Here is a 27,699-nt window from a genome sequence, read left to right on the forward strand (position 1 = left end):
AGCGGCCACGTACACTACAGTCACACACAGTACACACATTATACGCACTCAGCAGTTGTAATAAATTATAATAAAAGTTGCAGTCTCTTACCTTTGATGATTGGCGACTTATTCCAACAAACTGGAAACTCAGCTCGAACCGCTGAAACAATTGAAGAACTATTTACAAAATCCAAACATCTTATTTGGAGTGGTCATGGAGGAAGAGGTTCGCGTCCAACGTGGACGGGTCCAGGCAGGGCTGTCCTCCTCTGGTCACTGCTGCTGCTCGCTGGGATGCCGCTAGGATGCCCCGGGCAAGTACACCAAGCTTTGGGTAGGTGGAATGATGATGTTGCCACCAGCCCAACAGATCCCTCTCGTTCTGCATGACATGATTCTGTGTTGAATAAAGTTCAACTTCATCGACATGATCATCCGCTGGGACTGGGAGATTATCCCAGTCTCCAAAGTCCAATGCAGCTCTCTTGGGTGCACTGGGCCCCGGCCTGTCATCTGCGGCTGCAGCATTTGCACCTGGTTCGGTGACCTCCAGGTGTAGCGCATCTCTCTCAGAACCAGTTAACATCCTGAGCTGGCTGTATTTTGGCCAAAGAAACGTGGCGATTTTGTGCTGGATCTTTATCTCAACCTTTTCTTTAATCCATTTGAGATGCCTCGCAGAAAATCAACAAGAAGAGTGAGCACATCTCGGAGATGTCATCAATCCGATCAGTTTCTCCACGGGCTTCCAGTTTGACACGCAGCTCATCATACACGTCACGTCACGCACAGACTTTAACGTGAGATAGACGGTGCTGAAGCGTGTGTCTCCCATTTGCAACTGTGTTTTGGACAGTGTAGCAGCCATGCCAGTCTTCTTGACATACTTCACCAGTGACTTGGCAGCTAGCAGAGTGTCTGCAACCTCTGGTGCGGCCTGTTCCAGCTCTGTGGGGTCGAGCGCATGACGCAGCACCGTGTTGTAGATATGATCCTGGCAGTCAAGGCGTCTGTATGGGCTGAGGGCTTTTCTGATCCGTCACCCACACCACCTTGTTGAGCGCACTGATGTCTAGCCCATATTCTGTGATTAGCAGCCGGATTATTTCTCTCCTAATGTTATCGCCACTTTTAATCTCTTCAGGTGGAAATTCTGCTGTTGTTTTAACACTTTGCTGACCAGTTTGAATGACTCTGTCACGAAATGGCAAGTGATCGCCATGTAGCTTGACTTGTGGAAATCTTCTGTCCACATGTCGGTGGTCATTCCAATCGTGTTTACATGACTCAAAATGTTATTAAGTTGCTGGATCAACTTCTTGCGTGCCTCTGTGGCAAATGCGTGCAAACAGGCAACACATCCTTGGCTGACACCCGTCCATAAGCAGCGCCGACATTGATAAGCTCTTGAGCCAACTCAAGGAAACCCTCCCCTTCAATGGAGCGAAATGGACGTATATCCTTGCAACAGTATGCAACGCAGCCTTCCATTACCTTGCCTTTCGACTGCTGTGAAATGGTCTTATTAGTAGCGACAGCGAAGGCAGTCATCGCTGTCGCTGTCTGCTGTGGCCCGCCAGCCGGCGGCCTCCTGCAAGCTTCTTCCGTGTGTCGCTGCAAAGCAGAATTTCCCGTCCGCTTGCTGTCATAGCGCATAATAACTCCACACACTTTGCATTTCACAAATCCAACTGCAGAGTTGTCTTCCTCCTTAACTATTAACTGGAATTTGTTCCACACTAGTCTGGGCACCTTCCACCCCGCTTTTTGTCATGGGGGCGTAAACCCCGGACCCAGAATTAACACCGGATGGCAATGCGCCTAACAACGTCTTTGTTGCCGTTAGCTTGACGCGGTGATGTTACCTAAACTAGAGTCTGATCAAAACAAAGCTAGCGTTACATAAAACAAAACGTTCATGCAATATGGCATCTCCGCCACCACCGCCTGACACACCGGTCAAAACGGTGAAAGAGGATTCTGATACTTGGGTCAAATTGTCAAGTTAACGTGAAAGTTGACGAGCTAGAAACGCTGCCATCCGGTCTAGGGCGGGCTCTAGGCCGGACCCAGTAGGGTGACAAAATCAATTGTGGGCGGGAGCCAGGCTCTTTCTCGCCGAGAAGAGCCTGGTGACGCGAGGTTAGTTCCACACTGCTGACTTGCCTGCCTTGTTGTCAATGGCTTTGTATGATCCTGACGTCAGGTTTTCACGCACGTGTTTTAGCTCACCCTCCATTTTAGCGCGCGTGAGTTTGACAAAGAAAGTAGGCGTGTCTGTCAGGGCAGGGGGGCGGGGCAGAGTGCATTGTCTGGGCGTGTTTCATTCGATGCCTGTTCAGGTGCTTTCAAGTTTCATTAAAGTAGTAAATTAGCTCAGGAGCTGATGATAGATATATTTGAAGGCAAAAACAAGTGACTGATTACGTGACCGAGCCCGCCCCGAACCCGAATGCCAGACCTCTGAAAATTGTTTCAGCAAAGTTTGGAGGCCAGTCTCAAGCCAGTCTATCTCTTCCATGATCTTCGAAGTCTGTACTTTAGCCTTAAAATTTGGCCGAAGAAAAAAAGCGCTTCAGAGGAGGAAGTTTGATGATATTCGCTGGGAGCTATTGGACTCTGATTGGACTAATGAGCGGATGTCCCACCTTTATCCGCTCATTAGTCCAATCAGAGTCCATTATTTTCACCGGAGTTTCCCCTTCCATTTCGACCAACTTTCCCCTGCAAGAAGTACAGACGGGTAGGTGGAGCATTTGCAAGTTGTGGGAGCGGGAGCGCACCTATGTTCCCCGGGTCCTATATTCCCCGGGTCCTATGTTCCCCGTTTTTGTGGGACCGGGGAACATAGAACCCTTTCTATGAAAAAGGGTCCTATGTTCCCCGCTTTTCCCAAATAGGGTCCTATGTTCCCCGCTTCTCCCGAAATGCCAAAAACAGCCTACCTAGCTGAGCGAGGCGGCGTGCAGCGTGTCGGTGGAGCTAACCTCTCCCAGCCCCCACGCCAAACCTAACTTCCCCCCATGCCTAAACCTAACCTCCCCCAGACCCTAACCCAAAACCTAACCTCTCCCACCCCCCACGCCTAAACATAACCTCCCCCAGACCCTAACCCAAAACCTAACCTCTCCCAGGGAACATAGCGGGGAACATAGGACCCTATTTGGGAAAAGCAGGGAACATAGGACCCTTTTCCATAGAAAGGGTTCTATGTTCCCCGGTCCCACAAAAACGGGGAACATAGGACCCGGGGAACATAGGGATGACCCCGTGGGAGCCAACACGTCTAGGAGGCGATTGGAGCAATGGTGTGCCTTGCAACTCCAGACAGATGGACAGACATACTGTTCATACTGTTTACTATATTACTGTAGTAGTATAATCGTCACATAAAGAAGAACTTCAAAGGTGTGTGTGTGTGTGTGTGTGTGTGTGTGTGTGTGTGTGTGTGAGCATGTGTGTGTGCTTGCATGTGTGCGTGCGTGCGTGCGTGTTTCAGGTCTTATCTCCAGCTGAAAATGGTTGCCAGGAAGTGATGGAGTTTGTTATTCTCTGATCTTCACACCTTGAGAAGCGTGTTCGTCTACGTTTATCTTGGTGTTCGTCTGGGTTCTTTTTTTTAGGACTTGGTGGTTTCCTTTTTATGTGCACTGTGCAGGTTGGAGAGAGAAATGTATGCCAGCAGCAACATGTATTTTAGCCTCCTAAAAGAAGGCCCACCTAAACAAATCAATATCAGTTTAAGTGGACACTATATTAACAACATTTCCAGCACTTTACGTTGCTGTAAAACCAGTAGTAGGGCATGGATGAGGGGTCCACGTGCACCCCCTTTTTTTTCTAGACTGGATTTTTGGCATCCTTAGGATTTCCATAATACAGATTTTGATGATCCTAAAAAGAAAAAGGGCAAAATGCCCGTCCCCCGGCAAGTGTTACTCCGATGAGACTCGAAGGATCGCCAATGGGAATGCCGAAACCTGTTGACCAAATGGTATGCCACACTGCACAGATAAGTTTACCATGGTTACTGTACTGAAAGAGGGCAAATATGTGCTGGACGAGAAGGAAAGTGATCCCCCTGGATCTCCCTCCTCCTCAGCATATAGCAAAGAGCAGCAGCAGCTATGCAAACAGATTCAGGGGCTGAACACACCTGACATACAGTATGCCAATCCTACGCTGAAGCAACGCAGCGTGGAGGCAGTTTCATTTCAGCATCCTTGTTAACAGGCGAGACCGTTCACACCAGCTGCAGTGCTTTGCCTCGCCACGCCCACACCATGCTGAAGAGACGCTGCACGCGTGCTGCAGCGATAGTTTCAGCTTCTGGTCTAATAAGCAGCCAGGAATGAAGTCAATGCAAGTTGTGAGCGGGGGCAGGGCGTGCAAAACAGAGCGAGGCGTGGAGCAAAACAGAGTGATTCTGGTGTGAATGGCAAGGTTCCTGCTGGAAGCTTCCGTGAAGCACTGCTGCAGCGCTGCTTCTGAGATGCTTGTGGTGTGAACCGAACGTCAGTCTAAATCCACCTCCTTCTCTGTTAAGGATTACTCAGAACAACAGCAGGTATCTCAATCCTCAGCACATAGAAGAGGGCAGACTAATGACAGGCAGTGACAACAGGCAGACCTCCCTAAATTCCTGCAGCTCTCTGAGAATGGACTTGGAGTCCAGTACACCAGTTAGTGGCTTCACTGCTGACCTGGCCACTACAGTGGTGTCTATGGCCACAGAGCTAGCTGCCACCTGCCTGGAGAACTCTGCACTGACAGTGGAGAGAGGTAAAGCTCCAGACAGTCTCCTGCACTGACAGTGGAGAGAGTAAAAGAGTCTGCCTGATGAGGAAGTACAAACCTCCTAACATCAGTACTTTCAGTAGGGGTGTGCTGGTACAATTGGATCGAACTTTTGTATTTGTCGGCCAATCACCGCTTCGTCGCCTACAGTTGGTCCAGAACGCAGCCGCCCGACTCCTCACCTGCACAAAAAAGCGTGAGCACATCACCCCGGTGCTTGCATCACTCCACTGGCTCCCCATCCGATACAGCATCGACTTTAAGCTTCTGCTCATCACTTACAAATCCCTCCATGGTCTAGCCCCCACATACCTGTCCGATCTCCTACACCACCATACCCCCTCCAGAGCACTACGGTCAGCTGACCACCTGCTTTTGGAGGTGCCCAGGTCCAGGTTAAAAACCAGGGGGGACAGAGCCTTTGCGGTAGCAGCCCCTAGACTCTGGAACTGCCTCCCTCTCCGCATCCGTGCAGCTCAGACTCTGGACACTTTCAAGTCCCACCTGAAGACCCACCTTTTTGAATTAGCCTTTAAATAGTGCCCCTTGGTAATCCCCCAGCCACCATTTTAATTTTAATTTTCCTTTGTTTTCCTATGCTTGATGTATTTTAACCGTGTAGCTTAGTCAATGTCTTTTTACTCCTCTACTTATTTTATTATATTTTTAACGCTTTTATAGTGTATATCATTTGTTTATGCCTTCTTGCACTTTATGTGAAGCACTTGGGTTGCGGCTCAGCCGCTTGTAAATGCGCTATATAAATAAAATTGACTTGACTTGACTTGACTATTTCCCTCTTTGCACAGAGATGCATTTATTTAATAATATTTTATACATTTGTCCTCTACCAGTACCAACCGTGAGTTTTTATTTTTTATTTTGGTTAAACAAGTTGGACACAATCAGGCAGTAAACAGTCGTTGCGTGTTGATCCTTTGCCCCTGTCTGTCGAGGCAAATGGATCACAGGCGCGGGGTGAACGGACTGGTTGGAATCAACCACAAGCTAGGTTACATTTCTGCCATCTAAAGCTCATTAATGCTTCAGTTGAGTCCACCAAGCAAATGACCATGTTACTCTCAAATTAATTCATCATGTTAGATGTCAAAATTATCTGAAATTGGTCCAATGCTCCAAACTCACCTGGAGCTGGTGCAGTGATGTCCTCATTTTCCCCCTTAACATACCACACAAAGGTAGTACTGGTGTAGTGGTGTTACAGTCATTGGTTAGTCAGTCTAGCTAGCAATCATGGACTAAGGCGGGCGGGCCTATTGTCTAATTTAAGGAACGGGGTTCACCTGTGCAGATGAGATGATTGAGAGCAAGAGAGACAGGCAGCCTGGTCTCAGATGCCAAGACAGCATGGGTCTGGACAATGATATGGGATCTGAGTGACAGTTTTAGAGGAAGAAAGACTGTTTTGGTGAAGGCATGAAGTTATCTGCAGAGTGGGAGGATTTCTGTTGCTGAGAGATGAACTTTGGATGCCGATGCTTTGTGACAGTGGGACTAACCACACCCCAGTAGATGTTTGTTTGTCGTCTGTTCGTCATGTTCCCGTATTAACGGGCCTGCACACTGGAGTCAAGCTTCAGTACAACACAGCGCCAGCTGCCTGCCAAGCGGAGGACTGCGGTGGACGATGGAGCTGGTTGGAGAACTGAAGTGACATGAAGGCATATCGAGGCGTGGCAGAAGGTAGGCCCAAAGCCCTATATTAGCCTATGCTGTACGTTTACAATCTTCAACAAATAAACACACCCTTAAAAATGGAAAACACTTCCACTTGGTATTTTTAAGCGGTACAGCCACTTCTATATGTGACATGTGTGTCTCTCCATCCGTCCATGTGTAGCATGAGAGGATGCAGCCTAGGCCCTGGCTCCACAGGTGAGCAAGAGAGATAGACAGAGAGCGTGGTTTGGTGGTCAAGCGAGGTCGAGAGACAGACAGACCTACAGACAGGTGAAGAATAACGTTACTTTGCAGAACCTAACTGCAAGAAATTAAACCGGATCGACTTGGTATTTGGAAAATCTCAATATTTTCTTGCAGGTCTATATTGTCTCATATAGTCTGCCTTCATCAATAAATGATCACTTTACAGAGCCTGGTCTTGACCTGCTCTATTTGAAAAGTGTCATGAGATAACTTTTTATGATTTGGTGCTATATTTATCAATTTGACTTGACTTGACTTGACTTACAGTTTTCACTACAGTGTGAAATCCACTCCGGTTTTACCTGTCAGTGTTAACTGGAGTTCAGCAGTTAATAATAGATGTTTGACTGGCTGGTTGGAGCCTGACCGATCCCCTGCTGTGCTGCTCCTCTGTTCCACACCTCATACAAACTCTCTCTCTCTCTCTCTCTCTCTCTCTCTCTCTCTCTCTCTCTCTCTCTCTCTCTCTCTCTCTCTCTCTCTCTCTCTCTCTCTCTAACACATGCTTTCACACTCGCTGCTCTTTTCTGCCACTTTCTCCATTACTGTCATTCTTGTTTTTCTCTTCCTCTAAGTCTGTCCTCTCTCTCACCCTCCACCCCTCGTCTTCTTCTGTGGTGATGTCTTGAAGTCTCACCTTGAGGCGGCTGAGCTCTCGGTGCTCCTGTCTGGAGTTGCTACTGTAGCAGTCAAACAGGTGGAGGTGAAAAACACCACAGGAAGGGGCTTCAATCTGCAAAACATGAATTTTGAAGTTGACTGAGCTTGAACTTTTCCGCAAAGAAGAATTTGCTTTATTACCTCTATCAAGGAGGTTTCGTTTCTGCCCCTTAGTTAGTTTGTCTGACAGCAAATTTTCCATGAAATTTGGTGGACAGATCAGTCTTGGTGATGATGCAGATCTAGAATTTCTGCCATTAGATGACGATTATCTTTTTTCTTTTGCCATCCTATGAAAGTATGAGAGTTTGAGACCTTCCATCCAAACCCTAAGGTGAAGTTGCAGGGTCAAGAAATTAATTTCATTAATTTGAGTGATATAGGGATGATGTGTTTGGGTCTCAGAGCATGTTGTAGAATTGTTCAACATTGGTGGAGGTTCAGGGAGTTGAAAGTGCTGAGGCCTTTTTACGTTTCTGCAAAGCTACAATTTCAACGTAGATTTTGAACAAAACAGCGGTTGAAAACCTCACTGCCTTTCCAATGTTAAACGCAAATAAAACAACTTTAACAACTTTGGTTATGTTTAGGCAAATTACTTGGTTAAGGTTAGGATTATGGTTTGGATTAGGCTTAAATAACAAAAAGCGTTAAATGTGACTCACGGTTGAAATGTAGACTTTGGAAACGCTGTGACCAAGACTGGGGTTGAAGCCTCCGCTATGAAAGTCAAGTGTTTATGACCTTGTTTGACCTTGTTTATGATCTTTATCGGCAGACTGAAAGAGGAAGTGTGCACAAAGGATGGGGAAGAGAAAGCGACAGGCACTGGCGCTTGGATGGGCGAAAGGCTAATTGTGTCTGGAATGAGATTTTAAATGGCTGAATTATCTGGAGTGTGAAGGAAAATGGAGGCGGGAAATCAGCGCGGGTCACGAATTGATAAGCAGCGAGTCTCTGAGAGTCTGACTGTGTTGTGAAGCTCGTTTAGCCACACAGGACGCCGACTAATACAGGAACGAGTCCGGAAGACCTGATGTTAGCACTTTGGGTTCCTATATGTGTAAAAGTCAATGGGATTTTTGTATGGGGATTTTGGTTAAATGCTTGATAAACAAAAGTTTCTGAAACATCAAACATCAAACTTTGTGTTGAGCAAGATAATCTTCACAAATGAGGAACACTATTATGATTTTAGAAGCATAAATGCGTTTTCAAACACGGTTTTCAGAAAACGCTGCTTTTTTTTTATTATTATTATTATTATGGCGAGTGGGTTTAAAACAATATTCTACCATACATCATTTTATCAGAGTCCCCACCCCTTTCTCCCCAATTGTACTTGACCAAATCCTCCTGTCCCGGTGGTTGCTCCACCCCCTCTGCCGATCTGGGGAGAGCCGTAGACTATATGCTTCCTCCGATACATGTGTAGTCGCCAGTCGCTTCTTTTCACCCGACAGCGAGGAGTTTCCCTGGCAGGACCAGCTCAGTGGCCTTGTGGTTTGAGTGTACGCCCTGAGACTGGGAGGTTGTGAGTTCGATCCCCGGCCGAGTCATACCAAAGACTATAAAAATAGGACCCCTTGCCTCCCTGCTTGGCACTCAGCATCAAAGGGTTGGGATTGGGAGGTTAGATCACCAAATGATTCCCGATCGCGGCACTGCTGCTGCTCACCGCTCCCCCAGGGGATGGGTCAAATGCGGAGAACAAATTTTGCACACTCAGGTGTGTGACAATTGTTGGGACTTTACCTTTACGTAGTGTGTGGGAGGATCACAATATTTCTCCCAGTCCCTCCCCCCCCCCCCCCCCCCCCCCCCCCCCTCAAACAGGCCCCCCGACCGACCAGTGCATCGGGCAGGACATAATACCCTTAACCCGGCTTCCTATACCCGCAGACACGGCCACTTTAGCCTGTATGGATGCCCGAGGTGCATTTCCAGGACGTGGTGTGATGTGCGTTAAGATAGTAAATGACAGAGAGAGGAGGGCTTGATGCATTGGGAACAGTGCTTACAGCGTGAGTCAGGGTGTAAATATGATGTAGCGTCTGTGGCGGTGCACTCAGCTCTGTCGCTGTGTGCGGTCGGCATGCAAATGCAGTGATGGATGAAGCCGGTGGAGTCTAAAGGGAGCCAGCCAGGGAGGAGCAGGCGGAGGAGCAGGCGGAGGCTGTGGTCGCTCTAAGACTAATGGGCCGATTAAGAGCTTGGAGGGGCGACCATTTATTTGTCGTGTGTGACTGGATGAAGATGCACTTCATTAATAAGGCCCGGCACTCACTAACATTGTTGCTTTCTCCTCGTCTCTCCAGCGGGCCTCTCTTCTCTTCGCCTTCAGGTCATTGTGTCTGAATCAACAGAAAATAAATAAAGACGTGAAACAGAAAGACAGAACAGGTCTAACAATAAGAAAAGCAGCAGAAATGCATCTCCAAAGCTAATACAGACATTCAATGGAAATGGAGTCTCCTAGCTTCCAAAACAAGATCTGGAAAACAAGGGCTAATGGGCTAATGGGCTAATCACTCATTAACCTCTGACAAAATTATCTTTTTATTACAAATCCTCTTTCATAATTACCCATACATACCAGGAAGTACTGGTGACTGCACACAGCGCATCCGCCTCAGGCAAATGAGGAAGTAACTTTGGTTCCGCTATGTTAGTTCTGGCTATGGATTTAGTTTGAAAATGTCTGTTTCCCATAACTTTGGATTATTATTTCATCACGTGGTGAGTAGTCTACACAAGTCACAACATGTACATGTGAGTGTTTCTGGTGCTGTTGGAATGTGTATTTTTGGTGACTGAATGGGGGGCAGCTGTACCATTTACTACCATTAGCTGCTAAGCTCACTAGCAGGGAGGGGTGCAACACACTTTCTAATGCACGCACAAGGAAGAGAAAGGCATCGATCTACTCGTCTTACTACGGGGAATATGGCAAATAGGCGAATCTCGCAATACGTCGGCGTGTTCCATTAAGAAAGTGTTTACTGAAGTCATAAATCAAGTGAGAAGTAGTCATTTTCCCATTGACTTTCCTTATAATCAGACTTCTCTTTGGAGCCGGTGGAGTCTCCCCCTGCTGGCCATTCAAAAGAATGCAAGTTTAAGGCACTTCTACATTGGCCTCATTTTTCAGAACCGGAGGTTCTATATAATATGCCCCTTGTTTGGACCACAAGGCATTCTGGTTATTCTGTTGTTTTGGGAAGAGTTAATAAAGATTGGTCCCCCCTCACCTCTTCCCTCCCCCACCTGTACGGTCCAATCCCCTTCAAAACCAGGACAGTGTTGACAGATTATACTCCACTTAGTCATTATGGTAATGGCGTTTCAGTGATGTGATTTACTGATGTAATAAAAGCTTCAGGCTATAATGGAGCCTGTCATATCAACCAGCTTGTCAACATAATTACCACTTCCTGCCTGTGCCCATATCCAAAGCAGCCACACATTTTCCCTTTTCAGCACAGAGAGAAAGAGAGAGGAGGGAGAGAGAGAGAGAGAGGTAAAGTAAGAGAAGGCGACAGAAATACACTGTTGGTTATGAACTGAGCGACTTTACATAATGTGGATTTCATGGATCACACTGATAACAGTATATTTTGAGCCAGTTATCTACTTTTTACTTAACTACATTTGCCAATTCCGCTTGTAATGAGGGTATAATTGTTGCCAACAATTATACCCTCATTACAAGCGGGGGGGGGGGGAAGACAGAAGTTGGGATGATGACAGTCAGTTGACAGCTGTTTTTTTAAACAAGGTAATTTAATTTGTCCACTCTGGGACAGATAGGGAAATGGAGAAAGAGGATAGGTGAAAAAGAGACAGATACTGTAAAGGAGATGGAGAGAGAGTGGGAGATCATTATTTGTTTGATTAGAGTTTTATCAACAAGTGCTGCACTGGCCTGCGCACCCTAAGTGATTTGTACTTGAGTAATTTACTAACCAGGTAGCTTCTTTTTTTTTCTTTTTCTTTTTAACTCGAGTACGTTTCTCAAACGATATTCGGCTCATATTAAATGTTAACGTTAGGCCATGTGACAGACACATTAACAAGGTAGCCTATTTCGGTCTTTATGTCTTGTAGTAGTTAGTAGTAGTTGTTGTTATTGTTGCCATAACAACCACCCCTGTCGGAAAGACGTGCACACGCTGGGTAGGAAGCGTTGTTGTCCCGGAGGCGATATTTTTTTTCGGATGATGGCGAAGGCTATGCGAAGGCATAACCCGCCCCTCTCTGCCTCTGATTGGCCTAGCGTCAAACTTCCATCCAAACACATTCGCTTGGCTATCCTGCATTACATCTCTTTCTACAGTCTGTGGTCAGACCGTCAGACTCAGTGGGTCAGACAGACAGACAGACAGACAGACAGACAGACAGCAGTTACGCTTGCTACCATGCATGAAAGACGCCAGTGTGTTTATGTTTTTAATATCTATGGTTTATAACGCTGCCACTAATCAGAGGCAGAGAGGGCCAGGGGTGGGTTATGCCTTCGCCATCATCCAAAAAAAATATCGCTTCCGGTAAGCTAGCTAGCTAGCTAATGTTAGCTGCTGGTTGGTTGGCTAACTAGCGAATGTTAGCCGTTAGCTAACGTTAACGCATTAACTAGACAAACACAGACATGCAGAGCTCCAAAAACAGAGCAATTCGTGATTTTGTTACTGTAGTTTCTGCAGAGTAACGTCCATGTACCTTTATGGATTGCACAGGGTTGGTATTGCAAAGGGATCATCTGACGGATAGTGCAGTAACAGTCAGCAGCTATGATAGCGCAGTCGGGGGGAGGAAGTCCATATATGGTCCATCCGTCATGGGGCACAGGACATTACGTCATCACAGGATAACGCGATTGGCTGGCTCAGATCTGTTCAAATCTGAGCCAGCCAATCACGTTGTCCTGCATTGTTTGGGACGTGTATAAAAGGCGACCGCAGATGGAGAGGAGGGGAGAGCAGAGGGGGAACATGAGGAGAGGAGAGCAGAGGGGGAGAGGGGGGGGGGACCAGAGGAGAGGAGGGGAGAGAGGGGGAGAGGAGAGCAGAGGGGGAGAGGAGGAGAGAGAGGGGGAACCAGAGGAGAGGAGGGGAGAGAGGGGGAGAGCAGAGGGGGAACCAGAGGAGAGGAGAGCAGAGGGGGAGAGGAGAGAGGGGGAGAGGAGAGGGGGAACCAGAGGAGAGGAGGGGAGAGCAGAGGGGGAACCAGAGGAGAGAGGGGGAGAGGAGAGGGGGAACCAGAGGAGAGGAGGGGAGAGAGGGCCGCCCATCTCTCTGGGCGGCCCTGGTAGTGGAAGCGATCATCTTGCTCTATAATGACCAGAATGGGTGTTGTTCAAACTGAACATTTATTTCTTCAACATGCTGCAGCAGAAAGGGAAATAAACAGCGGACACTATTTTCGTAGTTAAGCTACTTCCCCCCGCAGCATCGTGACATGGCTCGCTTGGGAAGCAGGCGAGTGCAGTCAGCCAATTAGAGGCAGAGAGGGGCGGGTCATGCCTTCGCCATCATGGGGAAAAAAAGATTGCGTCCTGGAGCTAGCCTGAGAGGCTAATAAAAGCTACATGTTACAGAGTAAGCTGACTATCAGTACGTTATTGCACGCATAGGCCTATCTTTACATTTAAACGTTTACATAGCAAAAATAAAAAATAGAAATAGAAGTAGCAAAAATAAAAAATAGAAATAGAAGTAGGCTATGTCAGTGTTTTCCCCTGAATAGCTGAGAAAGTGGACACTGTCAATAGTTAGCACTGTGAAGCTGATACAATTCAGGTGGTGGTAATGCAACATTTAAGGATGCCAACCGCCATAAAACACAGAAGAAGAAGCTGAGAAAAAGGAAGTGCTGTGGGGTTGCAGCTGGTGAAAACCGTCTATACCCACCACTGGTTGTACTACAGATTGTGTATTTAACCCCAGCAACCTGTTTGTAGATTTTGTTTGTCGACTCCATCAGCCAACATTCAGCTAACCAACCAGGATCTGTATGTTTTTTCAAAAACATATCTGGTAAAATAGTGAAAGCGTTGAACGGTTCATCTTGAACCCAGCACACTCTGTTACCAGGAAAAAAAAGTTTCCACCTTTCCTCCAGTCAGCATCAACACTCTTGTCCTTTGCAGTGCACGTGCTCACACACACGTCTCCTTGGTTTTACCCCGGCCGGGTTCAGATGAATAAAGAAATCAAACTGTGGAGTTGTTAAAGTAATTGGCGAGCTGGCACGTGGCCAGCTCCTCTGCAAAGACGGAGCGGCCACTTCAGAATGTTAATGGCCTCCCTGCTCCGGTGAGGGCAGCACAGCCATATGCACGGCTAAAGTGTCTGTGTGTGTCGTCATCATGCACACGTGAAGGATTTGTCCCCGAGACACAAAGTTCTTGTTCCTTCGGTCTCCTTCTCCTCCTCTGCTTCTAACATTGGCTTCTCTTCTTCACGCTCACTGACCCAACCCACAAGAACACAAACTGCCCTCCATCACTCCATCACTCCACGGCCTCAAGGCAAAGCATTTCCCCTCTAAGCAAATCATGCTTGTTCCAATACGGTTTCCTTAATGAGACCCATTCAGTCTCCTGGGGCCTTCATCATTTCTATTTCCATGCTTTTAGCTGACCTATTTCACTTGACTGGGAGTGGGATTTTTCAAAATTGTTACAGATACATGTGCATTTTCCAAATATTCTAACACCTGGACAGGAGGTGAAGACATTTCTTGTCCACTCCCCCACCCCCCCCCATATTTGCCCCCAGTTCCGCTCCCCCCGAATGACCAGAAGAGGCACTAGTGCAGCGACCAGGACTCATGCCCCACCGGCTTCCCACCCGCAGACACGGCCAATTGTGTCTGTAGGAACATCTGACCAAGCCAGAGGTACCGCTGCAGGGAATTAAACCCGGGTCTCCGCGGTGGTAGGAGAGTGCTTTTACCTCTACATTACCCAGACGCCCTGAACCGACAACTCTTAAGCTACCGAGGAAAAGAAACAGCCAGGAGAGTTGGAGACTAGCAACCCAGTTTAATCCCTATGAAATAAGATTCTCTTGATGGATTTGGATACAGGAACATCATGTTCCAACATTTCAGTTATACAGTAGGTGATGTGAGAGAGAGAGAGAGAAAAAACAATGGAAAAAGAACAGCTATATCATATATGACATTTACAAATTTGATTCACATACACGAGGCCTGCGGTATGTACAGTGTGACAGTGTTGGAAACTCAGTCCATCAGTAGTGTAGCATCTCTGTAGCACCGCACCACTGTCGCACTAAAATGTGGTTTGTCAGAGTACAAACTTGAGTCCTATGCCTCTGGAAATCTGCAAAAATAAGTAATATTATTTTTAGAATGAAATAAATTCTTGGCCACTTCTGTGAAGTCAATTCAGAAAATGAACATAAAAAAGGGTACATTAATAGAAAAAACAGAACGTTAATAACAGCCTATACAACATTGATTTCTACGTACAATTTCAACTAAGTATGATACAAAACGTTTCAGATTACAGGGTTCCTACATATATATTCCATTTCCAAATTCAGACTTGTCCCAAACCATAATTCCACAATTTTATTTCAAAGTAACCGTAAACAAAGACGCTCACTTTAAAGCTGAAGATTATACTTAACAGCAAATCACAATATATGGGGTCAAATACATAAAATGGGGTAGTATTAATCATCATAGTAATATTTGATAGCAATTTTCCAAAAATGTTTGTGTAGTTTGCAAACTTTGCAAAGTCTTCGGTATTAAACTAAATTGATTTTGCAGCTGTAGGAACCCTGAGAGTTCGGGATGTAAAAAGTGGAGCCGCCAAATGACGATTAGTGAGTTGCGTCAATACTGTACATAAAGGTCACCATCAGTAACTACCGTGACACGTCTTCACAACAATTCCAATGCATCCTGCAAACCAGTCGACTAGATTTTGCATTCAACATTTGTTTTTAACTTTATTACAAATAATTATTTCAATATGTGACTAAGACATTTAAATACTGAATCCCCCTGCAATACATATATTCTTAACCCCATCCCCCATTTTACCTCTTGCATTCCTACTGTATGAGAAAACACCTTATTGAAAATGTCCCGTTTGTTGCAGTTTGTTCCTTCAAACAGTTTCAAAGCCATGAGCGGCTGGATTCAAAAATAGATTTTTTTTTTGCTGGTTATTTGATCGAAACAATGCAAAAAGTGATCCACCAGAGGCTGTCATCATAAAAGAAAGCGGTGTTTTGTTGTTAAATTAACGCAGAGGTATGGAGTTGATGCTACCCAGAGACTCATTTATACAAGATGGAGGAGAAAAGCACATTAGCCGACCCAAAACACAATTATACATATTGTATATATATTATAATAATAATAATAATAACAAAAAAGCCAAGTCCTCTTTAGCTGCTGCTTCAGAGCAGGCTAAAAAAACCACAGCAAACACAAAGAAATCCAAAATAAAAACCCACATGCATCAAAGGAAGAGTGCTTTGTATACGTATCTTTGTCTTTTCCTGCTCCGGGCCTGAGCTCTAATGCATTTTGTCCGTTAGCATAGCGCTTGTTAGCACAGCCCTCCATTAGCTTACTTCCTATCAGCTTAGCCTTCCACCGGCCAAGGAATAATGGAGTGGTTGTGGTGTTCAATACAGGGGCCCGTGCCCGTCGTCCTGAGGGAAGTGCGAGTTGAGGAGCGTCTCCATGTAGGAGACGTAGCCGGGACTGGGCGAGTAGCCACGCTGGGGCGGCGGGGGAGGGGAGAGCGCAGACAGGAGGGGGTCAGAGTTCAACATGGTCTGGAAAGGCGTGGACTGCGGCTGGGGAAGCGCGGGGCAGGAGGCCAAGGCCGACTTTGTCAGAGTGGCGGCGAGGGCGGGGCTCGTGTCCATGTGGGTATCGGTGTCCCTCTGCGTGCTGCCGGCCGGGCCGGGGGCGGGGCTGGGACGGTGCTTCAGGGCGGCGCTGTGTTGGGGCAGAGGAGGCTGTGAGGAGGTCAGGGGGGTAACACTGTGATGCCCTGCGGCCGGCGTGCGTGCCGGGGCAGAAGCCCGATCTGTCGCCTCCATGGGGGTTTCCGGGGGCGGAGCCGAGCTGGAGGGCAGGCGGCGGCGTTTGGCTGCTTTGGCGCCGTCGGCTGAGGAAACCTCCCGGGCAACGGGGACTGGGATCGCCTGGAGAGACTGAGGGAGGAGAGACACACGGTTTACACCAGATCTCTCCAAAAACTAAACGAGGACAAGCCTGTCTTTATTGTCACAAACGCCACGTGTCGGCAGCGTAACACACACACACATGCACACCGTGAATTGTGAAAAATCTGTCATGTGTGGAATGTGTTTTCAAAATCATTGAGGATTTTGAAAAGCTTCTCAGTCTCACAAACGAACATTCAAGCAGCATTTGTCCGGGGCGTCCTGTAGAGCAGTGGTTCCCAACCTTTTTTGTGCTGTGTACCCCTTGAGCTGTTTTGCCATGCCAAGTGTACCCCCTGACAGCGTGTTGATGATTCTCCCAAATTTGTTCCATTAATCTCATTCAACTTTTACTATCCAACACAACTGATTATTAAATTAAAACAATATTAAATTAAAATCATTTTGAATGACTCCCCTTTAATACAAATAGCTATAGCCTACACTTATTGAGAATTAGCAAAATATTATATATAGCCTATATAGAGATAGATATATTCAGACTAACACAGTAACAGTTTCAACTATTTTTATTCAGTCACTTGGCACCTTTTAAAAAGACACCTGAGCTAGTTTGTCTTTCATAAGCTTTGACAGTTCTGGGGGCAGCTGTTACCAGGCAAAATATCACACATAAGATAAGTAGATCCAAAAAGCAAAAGTTCAAATCAGTGCACATCACAGTCCTTTGATTTTCCCCGTCATTGCAGCTGCGCCATCGGTACAGATATGACTACAAGATTTCCACTCCAGATTGTTGTCTTTAAAAAAGCTGTCTATAATCTGAAATATTTTCTCGCCAGTTGTCTTTCCTACAAGCTTCTTGCAAAACAAAATATGTTCATTTATGTCCGACATGTCTTTATAACGAGCAAAAGCTAGCAGCTGGGCTTCCCCACTGACATCGGTCATTTCATCTAACTGCAAAGCGAATTGACCTGCTTGCTTCATTTTATTCACAACTTGTCCAACAATATTAATTGACATATCATCGATCCGACGAGAGACTGTGTTGTTTGACAATGGAACCGTTTTGAGAGCGTCTGCTGCTTTCTTGTCGATCATAGTTTCAGCTAACATCAGGGCTGCAGGAAGAATCAGATCCTCAACGATTGAATTAGGCTTTTTTGATTTAGCCACAAGCAGTGACAGTGACAGTGAGAGTTTTCGAGTGAAAAAGTAGTTCGTCTTACCAAGACATGCTGCGTGTTTGGTGCTCTGGTGGCGTTGCAGATGAGCTGGCTTCATTTAATTATTTGCCAGGACTTCGCCACAGAAAAAACACTGTGGCTGCGGTGGATCCGCTGAGGTAGGCCTACAGGTAAATCCATACAAAATGTATTTTTCATTGAACAGCCGCGGCTTAGACCTGGCCTCCCTTTTCCTTTTTTCCCTTGGCTCGCCTGAACCGAAATCCGGATCAGCCGGGCGTTTGAGCCACGCATAGTGGGAGCTATTGTTTGACCTGCAGCCAACGTGAACGACTTCTTTTGTTTTTCACAGAGTAGAGGTGTCACAGTTAACACCTTCCGGGGAGCCGCCGGGGCTCCCCGGAACAATAGTTGCGGCGCAGAGTTTCTCTCTCTCTCTCCTCTCATCTGAAAATAAATTGTATTAATCCTCAATCTTTCCGCGTACCCCCTGCAATGTGCTCGCGTACCCCTAGGGGTCCCCGTACCCCCGGTTGGGAAACACTGCTGTAGAGTCCATGGTCTTTGGCCGTCAGAGGTGGGTTTACATTTACGAGGCTGTTTCATCACGAGATAAAACAGTCATTTATTCAAGCTAACGACCGGCGCACTTCAGCCCACATGAGCCTTCTTCCTCTGCAGCGAGCAGCGTGTTGCTCATTTGCCTGAATAAATGTCTGTTTTATCTGCAGGTTTAAGTGTCTTGGTATCCGTTTTTTTTTAATGATACTAGGGTACTGCTGAACTGCCCTTTTCAAATAATTTCCTTCTGCAACCTTTCCAATCCACCAACCAAACCAAATCGGCATTCTTGAGAAAAATGCGTCTAGTGGGGGTTTTGTGTTCATGATTTCAGTTTCTTATTGATTTCTAAAACACAACAGCTCTTGTTTTTCCCTTTTCCCAGCTTTTTGCTATCCCGTTCTCATGCCCCCGGCCTCCAAGTTGTAAACATTATTCCCTAAGGGTCTGCTTCATTTCAAGCAAAATAACATTTGGAAATAGCTTTCATGCTTTTCTTATAGCTTGCTTGGCTGCAAGATGGTTCAGCTAAGTTTTCTGTGCGTACCAGAAACAGATTTTTTGTTTTGCCCATGTCCTCTTAGGGGTTCTGCAGGGTTTTTTAAACCCCACAACTCCTATTCATTTTTAAAGCTAAGGCCTTTGGTGCATGTGTCCTGTAGGAGGCAGAGCGAGCAGCACTGAAACACTCACCAGCCGGGCTCGGACCCTCTTGGGCAGCTCCAGCTCTAGCAGGTGGATCTCTGAGCGTTTCAGCAGCTGCTGAGTTTGGTCCGGAAACTCCACCTGGACAGAGAGACAGACAGGGCAGTCAAGTCAGGTTTGTTTAAAGAAGACAAACAGAAACAAAAACAACAGCTAATAGGTAACAGTGATAGCCATTAGCCAATTGGGCTCGTCTGCTCAGTTGTGGACAATGAGAAGTAATAATAAAGTAATCATAAGATATTAACACATCTTTAATTATCACTGTTGGTAAATTAGGATGTTGTAGCAGCAAGTAGTAGTACATCAAAAGATCAAAGTTATACATCAAAAGGAGAATAAGATGTAAATAGGAATGGAGCAAATGTGGTGTAAGCAACTCTTCCAGCTGTTTTCTTTCAGGACAACGAGCCCTGCATGCTGCGAGTGCAGAGGACAGCTGCTCTATAAAAGACATTGGATTTGGCCAGCAACCACCCATCAGTGGGAGGAGGAGGGGAGGGCGGCAGGGTCAGGCTACATCCACACTAATACGGTTTTGTTCTAACCAACGTTTTAAAAGGTAAGCGATCTCCGTCCACACAAGCTGCCATCCAGAAAAATCTCGATGTGCATACTAAGATGCCTGAAACCATACATCACATGACCATTCACCTACACTGGGCATGCACATGCTACTGTACACTGGAAGCAGATTGTCTAACCACTCGGTTGCTTGCTAAGCTAAATGGCTAAAATGGCTTTCTCATTTATCTTTTTGGATTATATTGATGCCGAATTAACAAGAAGAATGTCTACATATGAAAAATGTATCTTGTGTTTTTACAGACACCTAAGGAATTCTTCATATTTCATAACTAATTTTTCTATGTTTTTTTTGCATGTTTCTTTTTAGCGGGGGAGTTCCTATCTGGAGGAAGCTCCAGGGGAGCACGGGAAGAACATGCAAACTCCACACAGAGAGGCCCTTTTTGACAACCCCACCTGGGCAGTGGGCACTGAGGACATAGCGTCACAGGCGGGAATCGAACCCAGGACCTTCTTGCTGTGAGGCGACAGCACTACCACTGCGCCAACGTGCCCCCCTATTTCATAATTCTTAAAAGCAATGGGAAGTGCCTTGCTCAATGGCACTTTGACAGGCTGTGAGTGGACATGTTAACTGTTGCGGTGACCTTTAGGTTACAGTTATTTCTCTCTAACGTTTCTCTTCCAGAAGTGTTAAAAGGAGAGCAGCAGGGTGATGGCAGTCTGAGATTAACAACCACACTTTAACTGTGTCTACTAATGCATGCATGTGTGTGTGTGTGTGTGTGTGTGTGTGTGTGTGTTTGAGCGCCTTTCAAGATGGCCTCCTCTGATACCACTTCCATGATCTCGCTCCACGCCTTCTGCGTTTTCCACCTTGTAAGCACTCTGCATATTCGCCCCATAAATTCCCGAGCATGCAGCGGCGATGCTAAATCTGTCCGCTTCGCGTTTTAATGCCCTGCACTGTATCGGGATGCTCCGCCATCATCTCCAAGGACAGCCAAGGTTTCCACACGGTGAGAAATACTGAGTGGACTGGGAGTGGAAAAAACTCTGAAAGCCAAGGCTGCATTAGACATTAGAGAGACCATCCTGGAAGCAGACGTTCGCAGGCTGAATACCTGTAAGTCTCTGCTACCACACCTGGTAAAACGGTATTTTAGAAATGCTTTTTACAGCTTGTTTTCACATTCATACAGCTCCACTAGGGAGGTAACCAATGAGTCATTGATCAGAGTAGAAATGATGAGATGATGTCTCCGTACAACAAGCCACTGTAGTGATTTGATTTCTCATCATCCTTGTTCCATAATTTGCACTTTATAGCTTTGTGATGTTGTAGATGCAACAAAGCAAAGCTTTGCTGGGCGGGTTTACTTGTTTAATATCGCCCTTGTGCATTCAGGAGGTTTAGGCCTTGGCCACACTGATCCGTGGTGTCTGTCTGTGCGTGTTCATTTCTCTGTTCACGTCCATTCATTTTCAATGACAGCTGTCCGACTGTCCGTGGAGCACTCAGAAGCGTACGTATCCAGAAAACTTGCATACGTTTTGATGGACAGAAAGTTGAAGAGGGATGAACTTTTCTGGACGGACTTATCGGATGGTCGGATAGTCACTGTCCGTTTAGCCGATCAGAGTCGAGGTCTCGAGAGGAGGCGTTCCGAGATTTGTTTCAACTTTTCAAAGAAGATGGCCGAGGCGGTGAACGAGGCTATAAGGGATTACCCAGCAAAATGAGTAAAATTGTGTGATTTCACTAGGATTTCAGTGACTAGAAGTTAGTCCAAGGGGAGAATGTAGTGCATATACTTATCTCCAGTTATCTGCACATGATCTACATTATATTATACTTGCGCTGTTCATGTCATTTGCATCGAGTCACATTTCCAAGGAGCTGCATGCAGGCTGCGCAGGCAGGCTCGCCAGCCGTGGAGCAGCCCCGGCGCTTTGGGCGAGGGGTTTGACGTAGACTCAGTTATCATCGGACAGACATCTGTCCGTTCAATAATTCTGTCCATTTTCTGACGGATCAGTGTGGCCAAGGCCTTAAAGTCCCTTTTTTCATCCACCTTTAACACATGGGAATAATATTTTTATGGAAATTAATTATCCGCTATTCACCTGCATTATCAGAGTTTAACATTTCAGGTAACCGAGTAACACATTTTAATTCTTGATATACAACCACAGTAACTCCACACTTTGCTCTTTTCCATTCACTTTACCTTTACCCAAGTTTTCCCATTTCTGCCATTCTGGGGATTTAAACCGGCAACAGTCAGGCCACAAGCCCGCTTTTCTATTCTAACCTCTAGGTGACAGCCCCCCCCCTTAGTGCCTTGCTCAGAGACACTTCACACTGAGTATGTGACAGCCAGCCCCTTAGTGCCTTGCTCAGAGACACTTCACACTGAGCGCGGGGGGGGGGGGGGGGGGGTTGTAACTAGTAGCAGCCTTCTGTTCTGTTCTGTCTCACCTGGTAGAGCCTGTGGATGTGCTCCTTGACGAAGGAGACGTTGACTGTCTGACCCTCAGCGGTGCTGACCACCATCAGCTCGCCCACCTCAGGAGGACCATTATGGAGACAATCGTGACTCTGAGGGAGAGGACGAGAGAGGGAGAAAGAAAGGGAGAGAATCAATAATGTATACAACATGAAAGAGGAGGAGAGTGAAAAGATAGGTGGCAGGAATGCAAAGGAGAAACAGCAACATGTACTATCCTCTAACATCCTTGCCTGGCATTGTGACATGCAACAGCGGTTTCTCATGTTGAAAACATTTTCGGCCAATGAGCGGGAAGGAGGACTAATGATTAGCCAATCAGCGCCAATAAACGGTGCAACAGGCGGGATTAATGCCGTTGTTAGGTCTAACAAGAATGGTGACCGCTATAGACAAGATAGACGCTGCTATCGAGGCTGGTCTGAATCGAGTGAAATTACCTTTAAATCCTAACAGCACTTTGTCTTGAAGGCATTTATTCAAAATGGAGATGTTTTTTGCGTTCTCCCCACTGGATTAGGCAGATACGTGGTTGGTCTCTAGTATAAATGGAGAGTTTTGTAAAAAAAAAAAAAGTAAAAGTGATGCCTACTTTGCCAAAATGCTTTGTAAAGAAAAGCAGGTCCTTGGGTTGACCTACTGTTGAAAATGTCAACAGACTCACAGACTGGGTCAAAATGTTAAGAATGAAAAACCTTGGGTTCTTTCTGGCCATCGTCTGGATGTGCTGATTTCGCTAAGAGACTGAGGGATTTTCATTAGGTCCGTGTTGAAATGCATGTCTGAAAAAGCCCCTGGTAATTCAGTGCAGTTGCATTAAAAGACTGCTCCCCCCCATTTCACATTTCTACTATTCAAATTGCTTGTGGAAGTGTTTGTCTACCTATTACAGGATTCATACTATCCTGGTTTCCTGATAAAATAATTAATGCCATTTGGACTGGATTGTTTGATTTAGGTTTTGCATGTTTGTTGGACTTCGTAAGTGGGCTCAATCCTTTGGTGAGGATTCAATTTTAGATTAGTAGGCATTACTAAATACCCCTTTCAAACCAAGGGTCCAACCAGGGCTATTCCCAGGTTGATTTGGTGTCTGAAAGGGTTAACCCGGGTTGCCCAACTCTTCTTGGCGACCTACTTCTTGGACCAGTGTCGGACACGGGTTGATTTCAGTGTGAATTACACCACCTGCTGCTATTTGTTATGCTAATTGTTATGCCTTTTTCCTGGGTTGTGAGCTGGGTCCTATCTGAATTGTTATGACTCATGACCAAGGACTAAGCTGGAGTTGGTGTGAATTGCCAAAAAAGGGTTAAATATGGGTCCAGTAACCCTGGTTCAACTCTGGTCGTTGGTCTGAAAGTGGTATAAGAGGATAATGTTTGTTGTTCAGTTAAAGTAGTGAGCTATTACAGGTTATATGAATTTACTTACTGCTGGGCAAGCATGTACACCCAGTCAAAAGTTTGGACACCTGAGTGAATGTTCTATGTTTTTCATTTTGATCGAAAGGCCTATGATTAAATGCTTATTTCTTAGAAAAATAAGGTGCGTCCAATCTTTTGACTGGTAGTGGTGCAGCAGTGCAGTCTAGTTTTCAGTTGTTTCAAAAATGCATATAAAGTTTACTGAGATTGGCTGAGTTTCCCAACAAAGAAGCTTCTTAAGAGTTAAGAAGCTTAGCTTCTTAAGGAGTTAAGAAGGCTCCAAAGAAGTGTTTCCCAAATGCCTTCTTAACAGAAGAAAAAAAAGGCTCTTAAGAAGCATCTTAACTGGAGCTGTCCACCATCTCGATGTGAGAGGTCCTCTGCAGCCCACTAGATGGCACGCTGAGCCCACCAGTGGGCCACGACCCAGTGGTTGAGAAACACTGTTGTAGAATAACCTAATCGTGGTCATGTTAAACAAGAACTTCTTCTATTAAACATTATTTATTTCAGACATGGACTGCAGTTCAAATTGCTTTATATACACAGCATACAATGAAATTGCGAGAAACACTACAGAATTTAAGCGACCTTGGGTTCTGTGAAAGGTGCTATATAAATCCACAACATTCTTATTATAAAAGGAATCCATTCTGATTAGAGGAATATAGCCTACGGTAAAACATTTAAAACACAAGTAACCATACATACAGGGGAGATTTTCAAGTGTTCCCCAATTTTAAACACTAAAGGGTGCATGAAAGAAAGGAAAAAGGGAAAAACACAAGAGGAACAGTGGACACAAGTATCTCCTTTTGCTTGACGCGACTGGATGAAGATTGTGTCCAATGTCCAAATATATCACGGGCCTAACTGTATGTATGTGTAATGGGTCAGAGGGAAGACTCACTATGATGTTTTCTGGGTGGAGATTGTCGCAGTATGAGCCGTCGTCAAAGTTAACCTCGTAGAAGCTCTGTGTCGCCATGCCGATGATGGTGCAGTGGTAGAACCAGCCGTCGTCATTTCGACCGATCACCTTCTGGCCGAGGGTCGGATCCTTAGGATCCTTGGGTGAAAGCTGTGGCTTGGGAGCTTTGGGCACCAGCTGAGGCTTGGGAGCTTTGGGCACCATCTGAGGCTTAGGAGCTTTGGGCACCGTCTGAGGCTTAGGAGCCTTGAGTGCCATCTGAAGCATGGGAGCCTTGGGTGGTATCTGAAGCATAGGAGACTTGGGTGCCATCTGAAGCATGGGAGCCTTGGGTGGTATCTGAAGCATAGGAGACTTGGGTGGTATCTGAAGCATAGAAGACTTGGGTGGTATCTGAAGCATAGGAGACTTGGGTGGTATCTGAAGCATGGGAGCCTTGGGTGGTATCTGAAGCATAGAAGACTTGGGTGCCATCTGAAGCATGGGAGCCTTGGGTGGTATCTGAAGCATAGAAGACTTGGGTGGTATCTGAAGCATGGGAGCCTTGGGTGGTATCTGAAGCATAGAAGACTTGGATGCCATCTGAAGCATGGGAGACTTGGGTGGTATCTGAAGCATAGAAGACTTGGATGCCATCTGAAGCATGGGAGACTTGGGTGGTATCTGAAGCATAGGAGACGTGGATGCCATCTGAAGCATAGGAGACGTGGATGCCATCTGAAGCAATGGAGACTTGGATGCCATCTGAAGCATATGAGACGTGGGTGCTACCTGAAGCATGGGAGACTTGGGTGCTATCTGAGAGTTGGGATCATTGGGTTCCATCTGAAGCTTGGCCTTGGCTGCCATCTCAAGCTGAGGGGGGAGAGCAGGGAAACAGTTAATTGTATCGATAACAAGAAATGTGATAGGAAACAGCTTTAGCGAATTTGTAACCAAACTCCATTCAAAAACATGCCGTTTTAACAGAGGGTCCATTCCTGGCATTGTGCCAAAAATGAGGCAGTCAAAATAGTGGTCGCACCGTCATCAATCACTGTGGGTGATTTATTTTACAAGTGGCATTCAAGTAATATCCGACTAGTTTTAAATTTATTTCTCCCCACAAAAGTTAGGCTAGGCCTAGCCTATATGTAAGGGTTAATGCACGACGAGGTGTCCATTATCACTTTTTAAGGGACGACGTGGAGGCGTGAACCGTCCGAGGCGAAGCCGAGGATGGTTGCCTCCGCGAAGTCCGAGGCAGAAAACGAGGCAGAAAACGAGGCAGAATTTATCCCTTCATGCTCCCTGGTGGAATGTCTTGGCGTGTTGCATTTAACCAGCTCCCAAATCGTGGGGGGAGAGGTGGGGTGGAGTGGTTTGATTGTCCTTGCTGGCTTTGGCTAGTTACTGGGAATACACATACGAATGGGCCCCATTCAGACAGAGTCCCAGCGGGCTGCGGGGGCACGAAGGTTTTGTTGAATGGACAACTGCAAGCTACGTCACTGATTGGCCCCTCCTAGTGATGTCACTAGGAGGGGAATTTGAAGCTGTTCAGCACAGCCCAATTCAAAGCTGCCTCACGAGAAATTGTAAATATTGAAATGGCGATATTTAGGATTTGGGTTTAAACTAATGTGTCAAACTTTTTGAGGCTTATAATTACTCACATAAGACCCTAAATTACAGAGTTCGTTTTTTTTGGATTTCAGTTTCCAGGGTCTCACACCAGTGGCGGCCGGCCACTAGAGGGCGCCAGGGCGCCGCCCAACCTACTTTATCCACATGAAGAAGAGGGAAATAAAACGTTATATATATACTGTATATATATATATATATTTTTTTTATGAGCGAGGTGAATATTAGATAGTGAGTATATAATCTTTAATAAATATGTAGATTCATAATTATCTACATGTGTACTGTTTTTGGGTCAATATTTTCTTGCACCGACTTGCCACGGACGCCGTCCGGGGACTTCCGGTTTCCACCAGTGCAGACCATTAGAGTATCAGGATCTGTGTAGTTGCACATGCGCTGTTCACGCTCAAAAACAAAGGGATTTGGGAGGGCTCTGGGCGCACGTATCTAGTGAGTATAGAGTGAGTGGCGTGACGTAGGCTAGGCTACGTAGATGGGTAGCGACGCAGTATATATAAACAGTAGTAGCAGTCCCACGCCGACGGCTTTGTTGTCTCCCTGCAGCACACGCCGGAAGCAAAGAAGTTTGTTTTCAACTGCCATAAAACACAAAAGACGTTTTGCAAGAATGGAGAAAGAAAATTCTGTGAAGTCACTCAAAACGACGCCGTTTGAGAGACTGACTTTACAGGAGAAGCATCGAGTGAAAGAGCTTGGACCAGATCACCCTGAGCTCGCCATTAAACAACAGGCTACAGACAGAGGCAGAAAATACACTCGTTTCTAGTAGCTAGTAACGTCCGTTACTACTTGCTTGATTTAGGGCTGGAGTGGACGATAATTCAATAGCCTATTATTGTTGTCTTTCAGTGGAATCATCGTGATGATATGAAGTTATTTTAATAGTGACATTTTTGCTGTCTAAATTGATGATGACAAGCAAATGTTACTTAAAAACTGATCAAATGAGGTATGGCAGGAATATTATTTGAAAATATAAGGTTTGTTTGACATCACCATTCGTTTCAATGAGATGAACACTGATTTTGCATATGTGAAACATATATTGATATTGAGAAGAATCCTTATGATTATCATATTGACTTCAACCCCATCGTCCAGGCCTATATATAGCCCTCCCTGGACAAAAATGCACGAGCCGCTACTGTCTCACACTCCCCTGTCGGATTTGGTGTAATTTGGACACACGATGCATTCAATATAGAGAGCTGCGCGGGCCTGAAATTTCGGCCCGAGCCCTCCCCGGCCCGTGACATGCAGACCCGTGCCCGGTCCGGCCCGGAGGAGTTATAAAATTGATTGGCCCGAGCCCGTTGCGAGGCCCGAAGCCAATATTACGATATAATGACACATCTCTCTCCCTCTCTGTTCCGCGTGCTGCGTCGCCGCGCGGCCGTCCTGCGCAGCCTCTCTCTGTCTGTCTCTCTATTTGACTCTCTCTCTCTCTCTCTGTTCGGGAGCTGTCCGCTCGCTGTACATGGACGGACACGGCACAAACGGCTTGTTTTTTCTCTCTATCTCTCTTCGGGAGCTGTCTACAGCTACTAACGTCACGTGAGGGTCTGTGTGTGGCTGGGGGAGTGTCTGTGCACTCCTCCTTATCTGACTGTGCTCTGCTGTGTCAAATCAAGC

The 27,699-nt window shown here is 46.1% G+C and overlaps 1 protein-coding gene across 1 annotated transcript in view; it reads right to left on the reverse strand.

Moving 5' to 3' along the window:
• Nucleotides 1-14,416: 14,416 nt before the first annotated feature.
• Nucleotides 14,417-27,699, reverse strand: part of kdm4b (lysine (K)-specific demethylase 4B) — a 96,072-nt gene continuing 82,789 nt past the window's right edge. The window contains exons 19-22 of the mRNA XM_083648013.1: nt 24,400-24,579; nt 22,035-22,154; nt 19,013-19,105; nt 14,417-16,595 (exon numbers count right to left, since the gene is read on the reverse strand). Of these exons, the coding sequence (XP_083504139.1) occupies nt 16,059-16,595; nt 19,013-19,105; nt 22,035-22,154; nt 24,400-24,579 (930 nt within the window). The 3' untranslated portion in view covers nt 14,417-16,058. The remainder of the gene's footprint in view (nt 16,596-19,012; nt 19,106-22,034; nt 22,155-24,399; nt 24,580-27,699) is intronic.

Source organism: Poromitra crassiceps (assembly GCF_964638095.1).
Source record: "Poromitra crassiceps genome assembly, chromosome: 12".
Lineage (NCBI taxonomy): Eukaryota > Metazoa > Chordata > Actinopteri > Beryciformes > Melamphaidae > Poromitra > Poromitra crassiceps.